General features: G+C 42.9%; 1 protein-coding gene across 3 annotated transcripts in view; it reads left to right on the top strand.

The window, feature by feature from the left end:
- Positions 1-15362, top strand: part of spire1a (spire-type actin nucleation factor 1a) — a 50323-nt gene that overhangs the window by 20730 nt on the left and 14231 nt on the right. For all 3 annotated transcript variants that reach the window (XM_035430766.1, XM_035430767.1, XM_035430768.1), the window contains exons 3-6: positions 4219-4464; positions 9961-10086; positions 13644-13718; positions 14150-14314. In XM_035430766.1, coding sequence (XP_035286657.1) covers positions 4219-4464; positions 9961-10086; positions 13644-13718; positions 14150-14314 — 612 coding nt within the window. The remainder of the gene's footprint in view (positions 1-4218; positions 4465-9960; positions 10087-13643; positions 13719-14149; positions 14315-15362) is intronic.

Here is a 15362-nt window from a genome sequence, read left to right on the forward strand (position 1 = left end):
GGGGGATTAGTTTGGCACTCTGACTAGTGTTGCAGTGGGACACAGAGGTGGATTATATTACATAATGTGGAGACGCTTATGATGCGGTATTTATATTTGCTGTGTTGAGCAGCTGCTGCAGAGCAATTCACTGCAATTGCCTGTCCTACCAGGAAAGGTCAAGTATCAGAAATAAAGTATATAGCCTATGTTCTGAAAATTGTGATTCAAGTGACTGATTCATGTTCTGATTCAAGAGCAAAATCCCAAGTTTTCAGACATAAACAGTTTGATAATGACTAATGTGCAGTAATAATGAATAGCGTATACTGTTTGCTGTAAATAGCATCAGGAATGATTGTTTCGTACTCTGTTCCTACTGACAGCATACGTGTGGCCCACCTCAGTACTTTGAGGGTATTCACAGGCTTTAACCGTCCCTCAGGAATGTCATGTTGTTCATAGGAGGTGTTTCGGAGCGCGTGGTGCCCAGAGTCCTCTCTGACATTCGCCTGGTCACACCCTATGACTCAGAGAACGGGTGGAGCAGGGGTGGGACAGTACATGGCATGACTGGTGTGGGGCGTGAGCACCTTCTGTGTTTTTAGTTTCACTTATATTTAAAAATTCTGGTGCCTTTTCTTTTCCCCTCCTTACCTTGCATAGCAACTTGATGGATACTATATTTTTTTATATGGAATGGCTGCTCACCTCTGCCTAAAGTACTGCTAACTGGTTCTATGCAATAAATGAACCCTACTTGAGATCTAAGCAGGAAATAAGTGGAGGAAATAAAGTATCCTATTCGCTAACTGTAGTTCTTCTTCTTTATGTAGGTCAGCCTATCCTCCATGTGACGTAGCTGCTACCAAACCAGTCTCCATCTGGCTGCCTCTCATTCCTTAAATAACGATGGTCAACGATTAAGGCCCTCGAAGAATGATGTATATATTTTTAATTGTTGAAGCACAGAAAAATATTTTCTCAGATGTGACTTTTTCCTCCGATGCCCTCTCTAGCAGGTTGGCCTTTTTTCTTTTCCTTTATAGGGGCATAAGAGCCCTGGAGAAGCAGGCTGATCTGCTGGGAACAGTAACAGCATTACTGCATGGCAGAACACCCTAATCCAAGTTTGCAGAGTACAGCTGATTCGCGTTTGTTTTTGCAGTTATTAAATTATAGTAAATCAGTTTCGGGATATGTTCTACCCCCTCATGCAAAGAACGCAGATTTAAACGAACTTCAAAACTGTAAACTGTCAATGTAAATGGACTTATCCTGCCATTCATATTCTTGGACTTATGTCAAGTTTTGTATGGTTGTCCTGCATGGATAACCATTCGAGCTGACTGCAGATATCAGTCAAGGTGCTGCAACACTGCTTTCTGTACGGAGGCAGTTGCACAACCGCACTGCAGTCTGTTGGGAGCGGTTTCGGTGAGAAGGGAGCACGTTGCGTGCACACGTCTCTGTTCATTAGATCTGGCTCTGGCACCGGCCCCAGCTCTTTGGCAGGGATTTGACGCATCCCTGTTCGGTCTGATGATGTCACCTGCGAGAGTGGAGCTTTTTCACACGGTCACGTCTTTTCGGGCGTCCAAGCGGATGAGCTGGGTCCAGTCCGTGCTGACGCCGCTTCCTGGCTGTATTTCGCCTTTGATTGCAGTAGCTCAAAATCATAAATCAGAGCGATGCGATCGAGATTATTCCGGAACCCTCTCCCGGGTCTGGGATTGGACAGGGCTGCTCTTGGGGTTGAGTGACAGAAGCTGCGTCCGCTCTCCTGCTAATGGACCCTAAACGCGCGGATGTGTGGGATAGCGCCGCAGTGCTGCGTGTGAACTGTATTGTCAGTTTCGCAGCGAGAGGTACTAGGATGCGTAGGCGTGTGTTCTCTTTCCTCCGGGCCCTGAGCCTGCTCTGCCTTACCCTGGCCCACAGTCATGTCAGGACACTCCCTTTAAATAGCACAAATGTCTCTCTTAATACCATAAGTAGATAATTATTTACCATACCTTGAGTCAAGTACAGGTACTACATATCACACTGTGTACTGTACACCACTCATTAGATGTGCCTTTTGGCTGTGAATTACTGCTGTAAGCCAAAGTACCATATCTGATTGTTTTACAAATTATGAGCTGAGCATAAATACTATTAATGCTGGTCGTATTTTATGTTGTTGAAACTTTACCTTACTATGTGAGCAAAAGCACAAAGACAAATTCAGTGAAATGACTAGACTAGCACTGACACCTTTACAGACTCAAAATGCCGCATTGGTTGAAGCATTTTTTTCAGACTGTTTGCTGGACATGTCATTGTAAGCAAATGTCCATGCCTATAGTATATCAGAGGTTATATTCATGGATTTAATTTATACAAACTGCAGAACTTGTAGCAATTAAGTAAAAACGCATTAAACCACGCAAAAGACCATGTCTTTAAACTGAATAGCATTACGGCTGTAACACAGGCCATGAGGTTTACTTTGCTCTGATGAGACGTATCAGGAAATGTTTTATATCAAGTTATCAAAAATCTTCACTGACACAACTTTGTGTGTCTGTGTCTGTGTCTGTGTGTGTTGTTATTTTCACTTAAAGCAAGATTTACAGGTCCTACCATCTACACTTAATCTCTCTGTCTGGTTCCCTGACTCTGAACTGCCTCGCTGTTTGTATCACAAACAAGTGACTGAGTCCTTATCCATATCATTGCTCTGTACTGTGCTTCTTCTTTGTGCTTTGATGCTGCTTCCTCTGTGCGAATGAGGATAAACATATTAAATGCATACGTGCAGCTCTGCTTGCGTGTGCACGCGTGCCATGTGACCGCCCCCTCTGCAGGTAGGCGGACCAGCGAGGGGCGGGATGCTGTTCAGGGGGACAGCCATCTGTCTCGAAATCTGGCCTCTCTCTGCTGAGCACTGCAGTGTGAAGCTGCCTGCTCCCAGACAGAAATAACCCGCCATATTACTGCTCGCCGCCATTTCTCTCACTCTCTCTCAAACCCCTCAGAGGGTTTGTACAGCGCAGTAAAAACATGCGCTCCAGGCATTGTAGGTTTTTTGAAAATGATTTAGCATCGCAGACGGGGACAGCAGTTTTCCCCCGCATCGCGTGCGCAAGATGCTTGGCGTCTTCCCTCAGATGAACTCCCTGCTCCTGGGTCAAAGTTAATAGTGTGGCATCTGCCATACCCTCTGGTCTCTGGACACTCGTGTTCATTATTGCATTCAGCACCATTCTGCCGTCTTCTGTGCTTCCTCAAGGCTCTGTCCAGGTTTCAAAATGAAAAGAACGGGTCTGGAAGTGAAAAGAGCCAGTATTATGAAGACGTCACTTTTATAATGGCATGTAGCATACTTATTTTTTAGAGTACTTAACCTGAACCTTAGACAAATTACAGTTGTACTGCAGTAGCTATAACTGTGTGTGTGCAGGTGTGTGCGTGTGTGTGTATGTGTGATTGTGGGTCTCTATTTATCTTCTGTTCGATGGTTTGCCATTTACTTTCTTTTGATTTGTTAGATTGTATCTGAGTGACATACTGGATTCCGTGTAATAAGGAGTCTCATTCAGATGACTGAATTGAAAGGTGGGGAGAATTAGTATGACAGAAGGCCATTCATTTGATACGGTCTGTGGGTGTGTAAGCAGTACCAGCCTTTGTGTTCAAACTGGTGATCAGCAGCATGCATAAGGGATGGCCTGTCTTTAGTTTTTCAGTTGGGGAGTCGATCATTTGTGTTTGTAGCTTGAAAAAGTTTATAGATTTAGTCTCTAGATTTGTGTGCTTGTTTGCTTGTGCATGCGTGTATTTGTGCTCATTAGTGTATTAAGAGCAGCTAGATAATGCCCTTGACATTTTCCTGGATTCTTGCAAATTTGCCGTTAATGTTCACTCGCAGTTAAATGCAGGTGTTTGTTTTGACTTCAGCAACCACTAAAATTAACTCCTCATCAGACAGTGCTTGCGAAGATTAAACTCTAGCACCAGCAGTTATTTGTAAGTTAATTTTAAGGATAAATGTTAACAAAATGAGGAATCCTGGCCTCATGGACAGATTGACAGTTTATCTGCACACTGTTTTTGCTTGGATGTGCGTGCCTTGTGTCTAGTTTGTGTGCCCTGTGTGTAGTGTGTTTGTGTGCACCCTGCCCTATGTGTAGTGTGTGTGCCCTGTGTGTAGTGTGTATACTCTGTATTTAGCGTATGCTTGTGTTTCCTCTGCAGGTGATCGAGTCTCTGGGCATCATGATCTACAAGGCCCTGGATTACGGCCTGAAGGAGAACGAGGAGCGGGAGCTCAGCCCGCCCCTGGAGCAGCTCATCGACATCATGACCAACATGGGCGTGGCCGAGAGTGACGCCTGTCCCGACGAGGGCTACGAGGCCACTGAGGAGGAGGACGAGGGCGAAGAGGGTGAGGAAGATCCTGCTGGAGTGTGCAACGTCCATGGCTACCGGGACATCCTCAAGGTAAGGCCAGAGACACCCCTGTGGGGGTGATCAGATTTTGCAAACACCCGTGCTCAAGTTTAATTGCGTCTTTTTAAAGGCCCCTACTTATTTAAAGTTTTATTAAATGCTTTCGCACTTGTGTTGTCTAACACGTCCCATGTCCCACGTCATTTTTTCTTCTTTCGGCTGTTCCCGTTCGGGGTCGCCACCAGCGGATCAGATCCGCATATTTGATTTGGCATACGTTTTAAGCCGGATGCCCTTCCTGACACAACCCTCCCAGTAATCCGGGCTTGGGACCGGCACTAAGAATGCACTGATGCATCCCCAGTGGCTGGGTTTTTTGGGGCATTGGCTGGGATACGAACCCGGGCCACCGGCGTGGCAGGCGAGAGCTCTACCACTGGGCCACCAATGCCCCCCCACATCCCACGTCATTAAGCTGATAAAATATTAAATTTGTGACAAATGACTCTTCACCACATTCGCTCCCAGAAAAGAATCATTGAAAAAAAAAAAAAAACAAGCGAGTTAGACCAGATCTGATGTAGATTCTGGATTTCAATGAAAATAGCCAGTCATCTTTGATCTACTATTTGCATGAACACTCCCTGCATCATACATGTCCCTGTCTGGTGGGCATTCTTGTGCAACTGCTGCAGGTGCACCTTTTGAGATTTTTGGTCGAATTGATCAGTCACATAATCATAACAAATTTATATCTGATTTAATTACCTTGAAACTGGTATTTTTAATCTTTTCAGCTGCAATTATGATCAGCTACAGTAGTTAGTTCTTGGAAAGCTCTCAGTGGACTTTATAGCTCTCTTGTTAAGTGGCCTGTTATGCTATAGACTACCGATCATTTGTGGTTAGATATAAAAAGGTTATCATTTGGGTAAGGGTCCTTGGTTATTGAACCAACTCCAGTTTCTCCTCCATGCCTTCTACTTCAGGATCCAACTTTGGCTCAAACGTGTATGTTTAATCCCTGCCGGATAATTTATGCATGCCATGTCCACTTTTTTTTTTTTAAATCTCACTTTCTTCCCCAGTGTCCGATTGTGCATTTGTCGACCGGCTCTATTATGTCAACCTTTTGTTGATGTCAACCTAGGACATTGTGATGTTTTTGATTCCAATATACTATTTTCATATTAATTATTTTTGCTGTTTATTGTCATGAATCGCTAATATGTATAATCTATGTGTGATGATGTAGGCTAATTATGACGTCACAGTTTTGTACCCTATTTATACCCTAATTTCCTGGTGTTTGCCTGACGAGCACCATTTGTGGTCAAAACGTAATTAAAACAGGGAGCTTTAATTTTCCAGTATGCAGATATTTTTCTTTGTTGCATATTTTCATCCAGCACCTGGCCTACTAAGGTTTGGATGTGCACACAATTATTTTCTGTGTTCTCAAAAGAAAAAAAAAAAAAAGCAACACCCATACAAAGCATCCTGTTCAGCTGGAATTGAGAGAAACTCACTGGATGTTTTTTTATTAATGTTTCGTTATTTTTTTCTCTTAAAAACACAGACCTTGTGTAGTAATATAAAATAGATAAAATTGAATAATTTGGCTCCTTTAAAAGCATGATGTTCCATATTATTTATATAATGCTTTCAGTCATCTGGTCTTGTTCCATTTGTCTGTAACCATGTTTGGTTCTGCAAAGTTGCTGTAGTTGATTCTCATTTTTTGTGGAATCCAGTCATTCCTAAATGACGTAAATTATGAAGTTGTAAGTCAAGTTAATTACAGACTTGTTTGTGCCGAACACCACCTTTGATCCTATCTAGGAGCACAACTGTCTTCACTGAGCAGGTTGCGTAAGGTCATTTGCTTTCACCTTTACGACCCTGACTGTTTATCTGACAGCGGTCACAGTGGGGGTCAGATTCTTATGGCCACATGCAATGGGAGAGTTTAGCAGAGGTTAGAGATTTGTAGAAAGAATATTTTAGCCTTACAAGCACAGTTCAATCTTGCAAATCAGAGTTTGAAGTCAGAAGGTAGGGGGTTCATTGAGGTAACTGCACGTCCATGTGGAGAGTCTCAGTTAGCTAGGTCTACACACCATGAACTCCAGTACAAACCAACCAGAGGTGATTAGCTATAAGCTGTTGGTGTAGCTTTTGTCTGAACTGACTCCTTGAGGAGATCAGCTATGAGCTCTTGATGCAGTCTTTAACCCAAGCTTTTGGGGAGAGCTCAGATGTTAATCTGCTTAACAGTTGTGATACCTGTTTTGTCTGAGAACGGCAAGAAAGCCCAAGAGGTCATTGAACAAGGAAAGTGGCCATAATGCTTTTCCCGCATTTCCCTTAGGATTAATGAATTTTTATGTATTACATTTAAGATTTTATTGTACCTTGTTTTTGTAATCTTCAGTAACTGATTGTTCTGGAGCAGTTAACTGAAAATATTTTGTGATGACCTCAGTAAGGAGGTCTATTATATGACCGTTTATCAGTGAAAGAAAACTGGGCTACTGTGTGGGTTACTATGTTAAAATGCCACCATCCTTTCCAACAGCCCCACAGAACAGATTCAGATTTGCTGAATGTAAAAGTTGTATTTGAACCTCTTTACCAGAAACTGTTGACAATATCACCATTTATAGAAACTCCTAAGGATTAAATGAAATCCCTGTGATTAAGTTCCTTTTAGATGTGGATTACTTTATTCTCTCCTGCAAAATCACACATGCTTATTTGTCATCAGTTAAAACTAACACACTAATGACCAATGGGAGCAGGACATTTATAATGGTAATGAAGCAAATCCCAAGCAAAGCAAAGATGAGAACTTATAAAGCAAGTTACTTGCAAGTACTGTACTTAATGTACCCAATGTAGCTGGGATAATCTGTAATGTAAAGTTGCTTGATAGGGTTTTGCTCCTCCACATGTGTCTTATAAAGCCTTTATATAAATTAAATCAAATCAATTTCTATTTGTAGAGTGCATTTTGCAAAATTTTGTCATGATGTCCTTTGCAACAGATCCTTGAGTCCTTAGCCTAAAGCTTCTACAAAAACAAGCCTAGGGACAAAGTGGCACAAAAATGAACAGAACATTGGGAGGAACCAGACTCAAAAGGAGCAACCCCCATGACTGAGGGCAGGCAAGTCCCTGGCGGGCAGATCATAGCAGTAGGTCAGAGATTAGAAATTAGGCAACAGTTGATCCCTGCAGGGAGTTTTCCATGGCAGTAACTTACTAGGACAGTGATAAAGAGTCTGAAGTACAAGAAACTTGTGCACCCATAAAGAGCTTGCAAAACAGGAAATATGAGATCTATATATATATATATATATATATATATATATATATATATGAGATATAGATATTGAATAAGTTGTACCGTATTACTCATTCTTAAGCGATCTCTTTGGATTTTTGCATATTATGAAAGAATCCAAGTTTATTTAGATTTTTTTATATGCCTTTTACTTTATGAGAGTTATAAAAGTCTATATCCTTGAAGTGACATTTCCATACTTTTCATTGTTTTCCCCATAAAACCTAAACAATGATTTGATGGGAAAAAAATTAAATCCATGACAGTTAATGGAAATACTTTAATTGGTTTTTGGTTTTTTTATTGTTATTTGAGGTGCATAGAACATGTGTATCATTATATTTCTTGTATTGTGGTTCTAAAATGTGACACAGCATACATGTGTGGGGATACTTTTTCAGCTGGTTTTCAGAAAAGGAAGTAGCAGATGTGTAAATGCATATTTGTATGGGTTATATGCTGGTATTTAGTATTTCCTTCATGGAAGGAGGGCAGCCAAAATCTCTGTGGGAATTTTGCTTTAGAACTATGAGGTTCTTCCCAGTAGGTTTTTCTAGGTGCTTCCCCTATTTATGTCTCACGGAAACCCACCCACCAAGTGAGACTAAGCTACAAGAAATGTGTAAGCAGCTTTGGGGAAGTATCATTGATAATGGCAATGCAATGGGGCAAATGTACAAGGGAAAAGAGGTTTAGGAAGCTAGCACCTGAGCTAGGAAACATCAGGAGTGTAAAATATAATGTGCTTGAGGTTGAGTTGCATGTGGTCAGGTGGCCCTGGCTGGATAGGTATTATGGACTGTAGACAATGTAACTGTCTCTTCAACGAAGACCACAGACCCATCCTTGCGATATTGGATAGCTCACTGACCTCAGGAAAAGGAATATTCGAAGGACAGTGCCAATGGAGATCAATTGAATGAAGTAGTGTCATGTGGGATATAAGTGAGGGTCGCTGTAGCTTAAGATGTCAGTTATGTACCTGCACAACTTTATGAGCAGATTGGGGAACATCTGTTACAAAATATCTGTTGACATTTGAGTTCCCATCAACCTTTTTGTAATTTTTCAAAATGGTTTTTTTTTGTTTTTGCTTTCGGTTTTTTGTCACCTTGATAAGCATGTTGAAAATATTTCCACTAGACTTTACTATGAAGTATCTGTCTGTTTTATCAGATATGCCGGTCTTCTCCTGGTTGCACAAGACATGTGAACTTTGCCTGGCCTTTTAAAGACTCTATTAACTCTAAATGCTAACAAGGGGGTAGCCAGGTCTCTGAAGATACACTTCACCATGTTCACTGTAACTGTATGATTTCATTAGATGCTACACAGGGGCTTGATTGTATGCCTGGGAGAATCAGTCCTCTGCTTGGTCCCTGCAGTCTAATGGAGGTGGACCCACTCCGTAGAGAACGTGTCAGTCTGAGTCTGAGACGACACGTGAAGGTCTATCCACACAGTGTTCACCTCCATCTTTGCTGAGTTCAATGGGGCGTGCTCACAAGCACATTCTCTGGCTCTCTGACTAAAGGTGAACATGCTACATATTGGTTGCTGTAGCTTTTAAGACACTTGGTTGGTTGAGATTATCTAAGATGCCAATCTGCACACCAAGTGAGAGCACGTGGAAACAAACTGCTGAAATGAGGGTTCCACACTACTATCTGATTTCTCATAACTTTGATTTTTTTCCCCGAACATCAGACACATAGGCTGTGGGAGAAATTGCTTCTGAGGGCAGGGTGAAGACGAAAATGTGTAAAAATGCCACCCAGCCAGTTTTGAGGCATTGTTTATGTGGGTAACTTGACAGCAGAACGCCACCCATAACAGCTGAGTCATGGAACAATGAGGAAAGAGCTCTGCCAGGTTGTGCAGGGCGAGGCCCAAAAAGGCCCCCAAATTCTAATACTCGAAGGATGGATGGTGTGCGACCATTTTTCATTGTGATTTGACTAATTCACCTTACTGACGCTCACAGCAAATGTATTCCCTAAAAGGACAGAGTAATATGTCCCCCACTCAACCGCACAGGGCGGTATCGTGCAATTTTTAGTAGTAATAACGTGTGACGTGCTGTAATGATCTACCATATATTATTATTATTATTGTTTGGTTCAGTGTGCACCCTTTTCTTCTGATGTGTGTATTCATGTGCTTGTCTATAATTCTCTCCTCTGCTTCTGCTTTTCGGACAGCTCTGCACCTCCCACCTCCCCAGCTCCTCGGACACCCCCAGCCACTACCAGGCCGTGTGCCGTGCCCTCTACGCTGAGACCAAGGAGCTCCACACCTTCCTGGAGAAGATCAAGAGTGCCAAAGAGGTGAGGCTGAGCTACGACTTCCTCTACAAACAAAACCCTGTCTCATTCAGTATCACTCAACAGTTAGATGACAGTTAGGTCCAACTCAGATGAATTTGGTTTGCAGATAATCAGAGAAAGGAAATTTATATTCATTGTTCTTATTTCATTTAAAAACAAAATTTGATGGAATCCTCTATTCCTGGCAGATTCAATTTGTCAAGCAGGTTTGAAAGGGACAGGGGTCAGCTCACACAGCAGTGGAAAATCTGACTGGACTCTAATTTTGTTTATCAAAAAATAAATGAATTTATTTACAGATGAGCCTCACTGCTGCATGCACAGAGCTCCTCGGTGGTATGTCTGTGCAGGAGCAGTGCAGGCTGCACAGGGCACAGGGCACAGTGACTGCACCCTGGTCTTGGGTGGTCCATGCCCTACTGTATATGCAGGCTTTTCATTGCATGTTCTACCTGAGCTCTCAATTAAGTTTGAACTTGACTGAGTGCTGAACTATATTAGCATCTTTGCAATTAATCTTGGCTTCAAGTGTGTGGTGAAGGGAATGTGCTGTCGGAGGTTTTTTTTTAATGAAAATACTCTGTACATTTCATGAACCCAAACGTGCAACAGCAGTTTGTAACTGTTAAACAATGTCAAATCCACATCAGTTAACGGCTCACTCAGATGTTATTTAAAGTTGGAACTAAAACTAACGTGGTCCACGCATGGTCAGGGAATGTTCTGGCTTAAAGTTCTCACCAATATACGGTTGGGAAGTATTATCTAGGCAGTCAGCAGCCAGTTTAGACCTTGGAAAAAAAGTGTGCGGACCTTTTCCAGTCAGTGACTTACATTAAAGTTTTTAAGGGCTGAAACACAAACAGGGTTTGAGTTGTATGTCCCTGGTCTGGAGGTTAAGTTAAGTTAACAGTAGGGAGAAAAAGGGGGGACATCTGTTAGGGGGGAAAAAGTTCCTGGATATGATTTGCCTGAGCATCTGCGCAGAGGTCAGTTGGACTGATTTTTCAGGAGAGTAGTCACATCGACCTTGCCATTGACATGCATATAAGACACGCACCACAGAGAAAATCTACACAGCAGTTGGTCAGCCAACAGTAGGGCTCTTTTGCGTTCTGGAAAGTGGCACAAATATCAACAGTATTTCTCTCTTGCCTGCTGGAAAAGAGACCAAATGCGAATAGCCTGGCTCTCCTGCCCGTCGGAACAGAGGGCAGAATGGCAAGCCTGCGTGTGAAATGGCCCATGATGTGTAGCATTCGAAACGTTCGAACAGGAGCGGTGCTAAAGTAAGGCTTTCTAAACGATGCCAGAGTTACTGCACACCCTGCAACAAACATTACGATTAAGAGCAGTCACTATTTTTAAGAGCGCTGTAGTGTTTATGCAGATTACGTATTTGTCCATAGAATTTGTGTCCAATACTGTGTTTATATATTTTCTAAACAAAATGACAAAATCCACTGCTTCCTTGTGTAATCAATTCAGATTGAACAGGCTGGAAGTAGGGATTTCAGTGAGCTAATGGACAGCTAGCGTACGAGCATGTGTGCATGCGTGGTGCGTGCGTGTGTGTGTATTCTAGTGTCAGGTGTATAAATGGATACGGCTTAGTGCTAAGGGTCAATCCTCAGGGCTGTTTTTGACCTGTCTGCATGACCTCAGGATTAGCCTGGTTCTGGTTTTCATTCTGCTGGCTGCATTGTAGCTGCTGCACCGGTCAGTCAGCATTGTCTGCATTGATAGTGTAGTTAAAATAGGTGTGACTGCTTTTCCCAGAAACCTTTGTAATGCTTGTTTTTTTGCATTCTGTTGTGCTTAGAAAAGATTTGCTCATTGGTTATTACAAAATAAACTGCAGAATAATTTCAGTTTCTGAAGGTTTGGTTTCTGCCTGCAACAGAAATGATGTCTGTATTAAATAAAATTATCATTGATTGATATTTTGTGAAATTATATAAACGTGCAAACTTTTTGCTGCATTTTGTTCCAACTACTGAATTCTGTATCTGCCTGAAATCTTTCCTGTGAATCCGCATGTAGTGTCCGTCTGTCCTGTGATATCCCTCCACACTGTGTCCCACTCAGCCAAGCATTTGCCCACATTAGATTATGTAATTCACAGTCGTGAAATCCAGTGGGTCCTTTTAACAAGGAGAATGTAAGGAGATTATGCTCAGGGGAAAGCAGTTGAGCCCCATGTGGCGTAGAAGGTTTCGGTAGGATTGGTAACATTTAATAAAACCGCATATGTTATTCAGGGAGGTGTTTCTAAGCTTGGCCTGTGTTAGTCTTGCATCATCCTGTGGCTAATCTGGTCATGATATAAGTCCTGCTAATGCCCTGACCTGGGTACTTCTTAATAAAGATGCACTGAGAGTGATTTCCCACAAGAAACCACAGGAGGGCACAGTTCACAAATAGAGAGTGCACAGTATGGTGTGAGAATGACAGCCCCTCTCTACAAATGTCACAATGACAAGATCCTATGGGTTACAGACTGTACCTTAATTGAGCCTGTAAGTCATACTGTAGCATCTGGATAGGCGGCCATCTTGCGTTCAGTCCCTCTGGGCGGAGCGACATAGCCAGCTGTGCCTGTGGAAACGGAGCTGTCCGATTCCCTGTAAGATTCTCTCTGCCCTTGCACTCCAGCTCTGTTCATTGTCTGTTTGAAGTCCAGAACATTGGAGGGTGTTAGATCCACTCAGCCATTGAAGACGCTCGCTCCATACATACAGCCCGAATGTTGCGGTTTAGTCACTAACTGAGTCCTCAGCCGGATGCAGTTGGATCTGTTTCGCTAAGGTAGCGTGGGATAGTCTTGGCTGTAATTCCGTTGTGCATCATTGCTTAATGCCTCCTGCGGACTCAACACTTGCCCACAGGTTTCTGGGTGGTGTCCATGAGAGATGCTCTGTTTTTGGAAAATAGCTGTGGCTGTTGAGGGCAAATGTACTGGAGTTCATTTTCATTGCTCAGTGCTTGGTATGATGCAATGAATAAGCAAATGTTGGTGATTGGTTAGTTTGTAGTTGGAGAGAAAAAAAGAGAGGGGGAACCCCATCCCAGCAAAAAAAGATTATGTTCTGTGTATGTTGGTACATTACATTGCAATACATTACAGGCATTTAGCAATCACTCTTATCCAGAGCGACTTACATAACGTTTACATAGTATTTGCATTACATCCATTTATATAGCTGGATAGATATGCTAGCATGTTTGTTTCTTCAAACATTGCACCTGCTTCATGATACAAGGCTTCTTTGGGGTGGAGGGTGACCTATAGCAATGATTTGGGATGAGCTAAAGGTTGATACTCATGTTGAAAATAGCTGATCCAAGAACAGTGCTTGGGAACATCAGCTGCTCATTCATTACCCCTTGCTTGGGGAGGAGTGAGGCTGGCATCTGACACACTCCAAGCAGAGGGTTGGTCTGTGAGGCCATTCGATTATGGTTGTGGTCAGTGGGGGTAGTTTGATGTCCTCATGCTGGAGTGTACGGGGGTAGGAGCTGTGACACTAATGGCAGTTCTGCACTCTGATTGGCAGAACCTACGAAAGATGGGGGCGGAGACGACAGAAGAGCCGACGCGAGACCTGAATGAGCTGCAGAATGCTGATTGGGTAAGAGAATGGAGAAATGACTCCTCCCACAACATTGTGTGTGTGTGTGTGTGTGTGTGTGTGTGTGTGTGTGTGTGGTATACTGAAATGAAGCATTTGACGCAATTGAAGCAAGTTTCTTGGCTCATTTCAGTATTTTTCTAAGCGATTGTCACCGACCAGCTTAAGTGGTCACACACACTTAACTCACCTCTCTTAGTTTTTTTTTTTGGTCTAAATTGGTCACTGAAGGGGAAAACAAACATTGTTGGGTTGTGCATTCTCTATCCTGGTTCTGGTTGTATTGCATGGCCATCTCTCACAGCACCCGATGGAGCGCATTTGTGCGTGCACGTTTGCGCTTGAGCGTACAGAGCTGGCGGGTGCGAAAGGGAGAGGCTCGCCTCAGCGTTTGCCCTCACGGCTCGTGTGTTTGTGTTGTGCTTCGTCAGGCCCGCTTCTGGGTGCAGGTGATGCGGGACCTGCGGACGGGAGTGAAGCTGCAGAAAGTGCAAGCGCGGCAGTACGACCCCCTGCCCATCGAGTTCCAGCTCACGCCCTACGAGATGCTGATGGACGACATCCGCTCCAAGCGCTACAAGCTGCGCAAAGTCATGGTGAGCGCTGAGGGCAGGTTCTCAGTGAAGGGACCCAGGGCTCAAACACAAATAACACTGACGCCGCTAGCACCTTGCCAGTGCAGTATGCGATGTCATCATCTTTTAGGGAAACAAAATGACCCCCCCTTTTTCCCTCAAGGAAATGATAAATGTTCTGTTCGTACATTATGTCACTTTATAAATGTGTCTGCTGCAAACAAAATCAATAGCTGCACAGTAGGATGGCTATCTGCTGAAGGTAAAAACAAAATGTATGTCACAAGGAAGTAATGATCATTTAGGTTTTCTTTAGGGTCAAGAAATGATTCAGAAGCAAATAGATTTTGACTTTATTTATCCTCTCTAATGTCCTCACCGTTTGGCAAGGACACTGGAGCGGTGCCAGTGATGTTTTATGGCAGAGAATGGACACAGTAAATGAAAAAGGGTGCTGGTGAAGCAGATGCTGTGTTTGAATAATAGTGCAAAGTGAGCTTGAAGTCTTAAAACTGTAAACCAATGATCCGCAAGCACTCAGGAAGAGGCCTGGCTAACACGAGGAAATGCTTTTTCTTTTCAAAATGGCAAATGCAAGGTGTTGCCTGAGGCTATTCCTGGACACATTTGCTTCATTCTTTGAATGCTGTATCTTAGATAACGATGGTGCATGACTATAAAAGTACCAGACGTGGGTGCACTTGTCCCACAGCCATCTGCTTCCTGTTGACAGTGCTCAGAAACAGTCACCATCCCTGGTTTTTGTATTGGGTTGTTGTGAGAGGCAGGAACGTGTGCACAAATACATGACTCTCTATGTCCAGATATAGTATCTAGTATCAGTGTATGTCGCAAAGACACAATAAAGCTTTTTTTAAAAAGCTTTATTTTTTTTTAATAAAACCTCTGAAAGTCTCATTTTAATCAATAATACTACAGACACAAAGTAAAGGCCTTGGTCACCGAAATTGCTTATACCTACCAGGAAAGATGACGGGTAAAGTTGTGTTGGTTTGCAGTGAACACAGAGAGCAAAGTGCATTAAGAGTCTGTGTGTGTTGTCAGTTGA

The sequence above is a fragment of the Anguilla anguilla genome, chromosome 8, assembly GCF_013347855.1.
Source record: "Anguilla anguilla isolate fAngAng1 chromosome 8, fAngAng1.pri, whole genome shotgun sequence".
Classification (NCBI taxonomy): domain Eukaryota; kingdom Metazoa; phylum Chordata; class Actinopteri; order Anguilliformes; family Anguillidae; genus Anguilla; species Anguilla anguilla.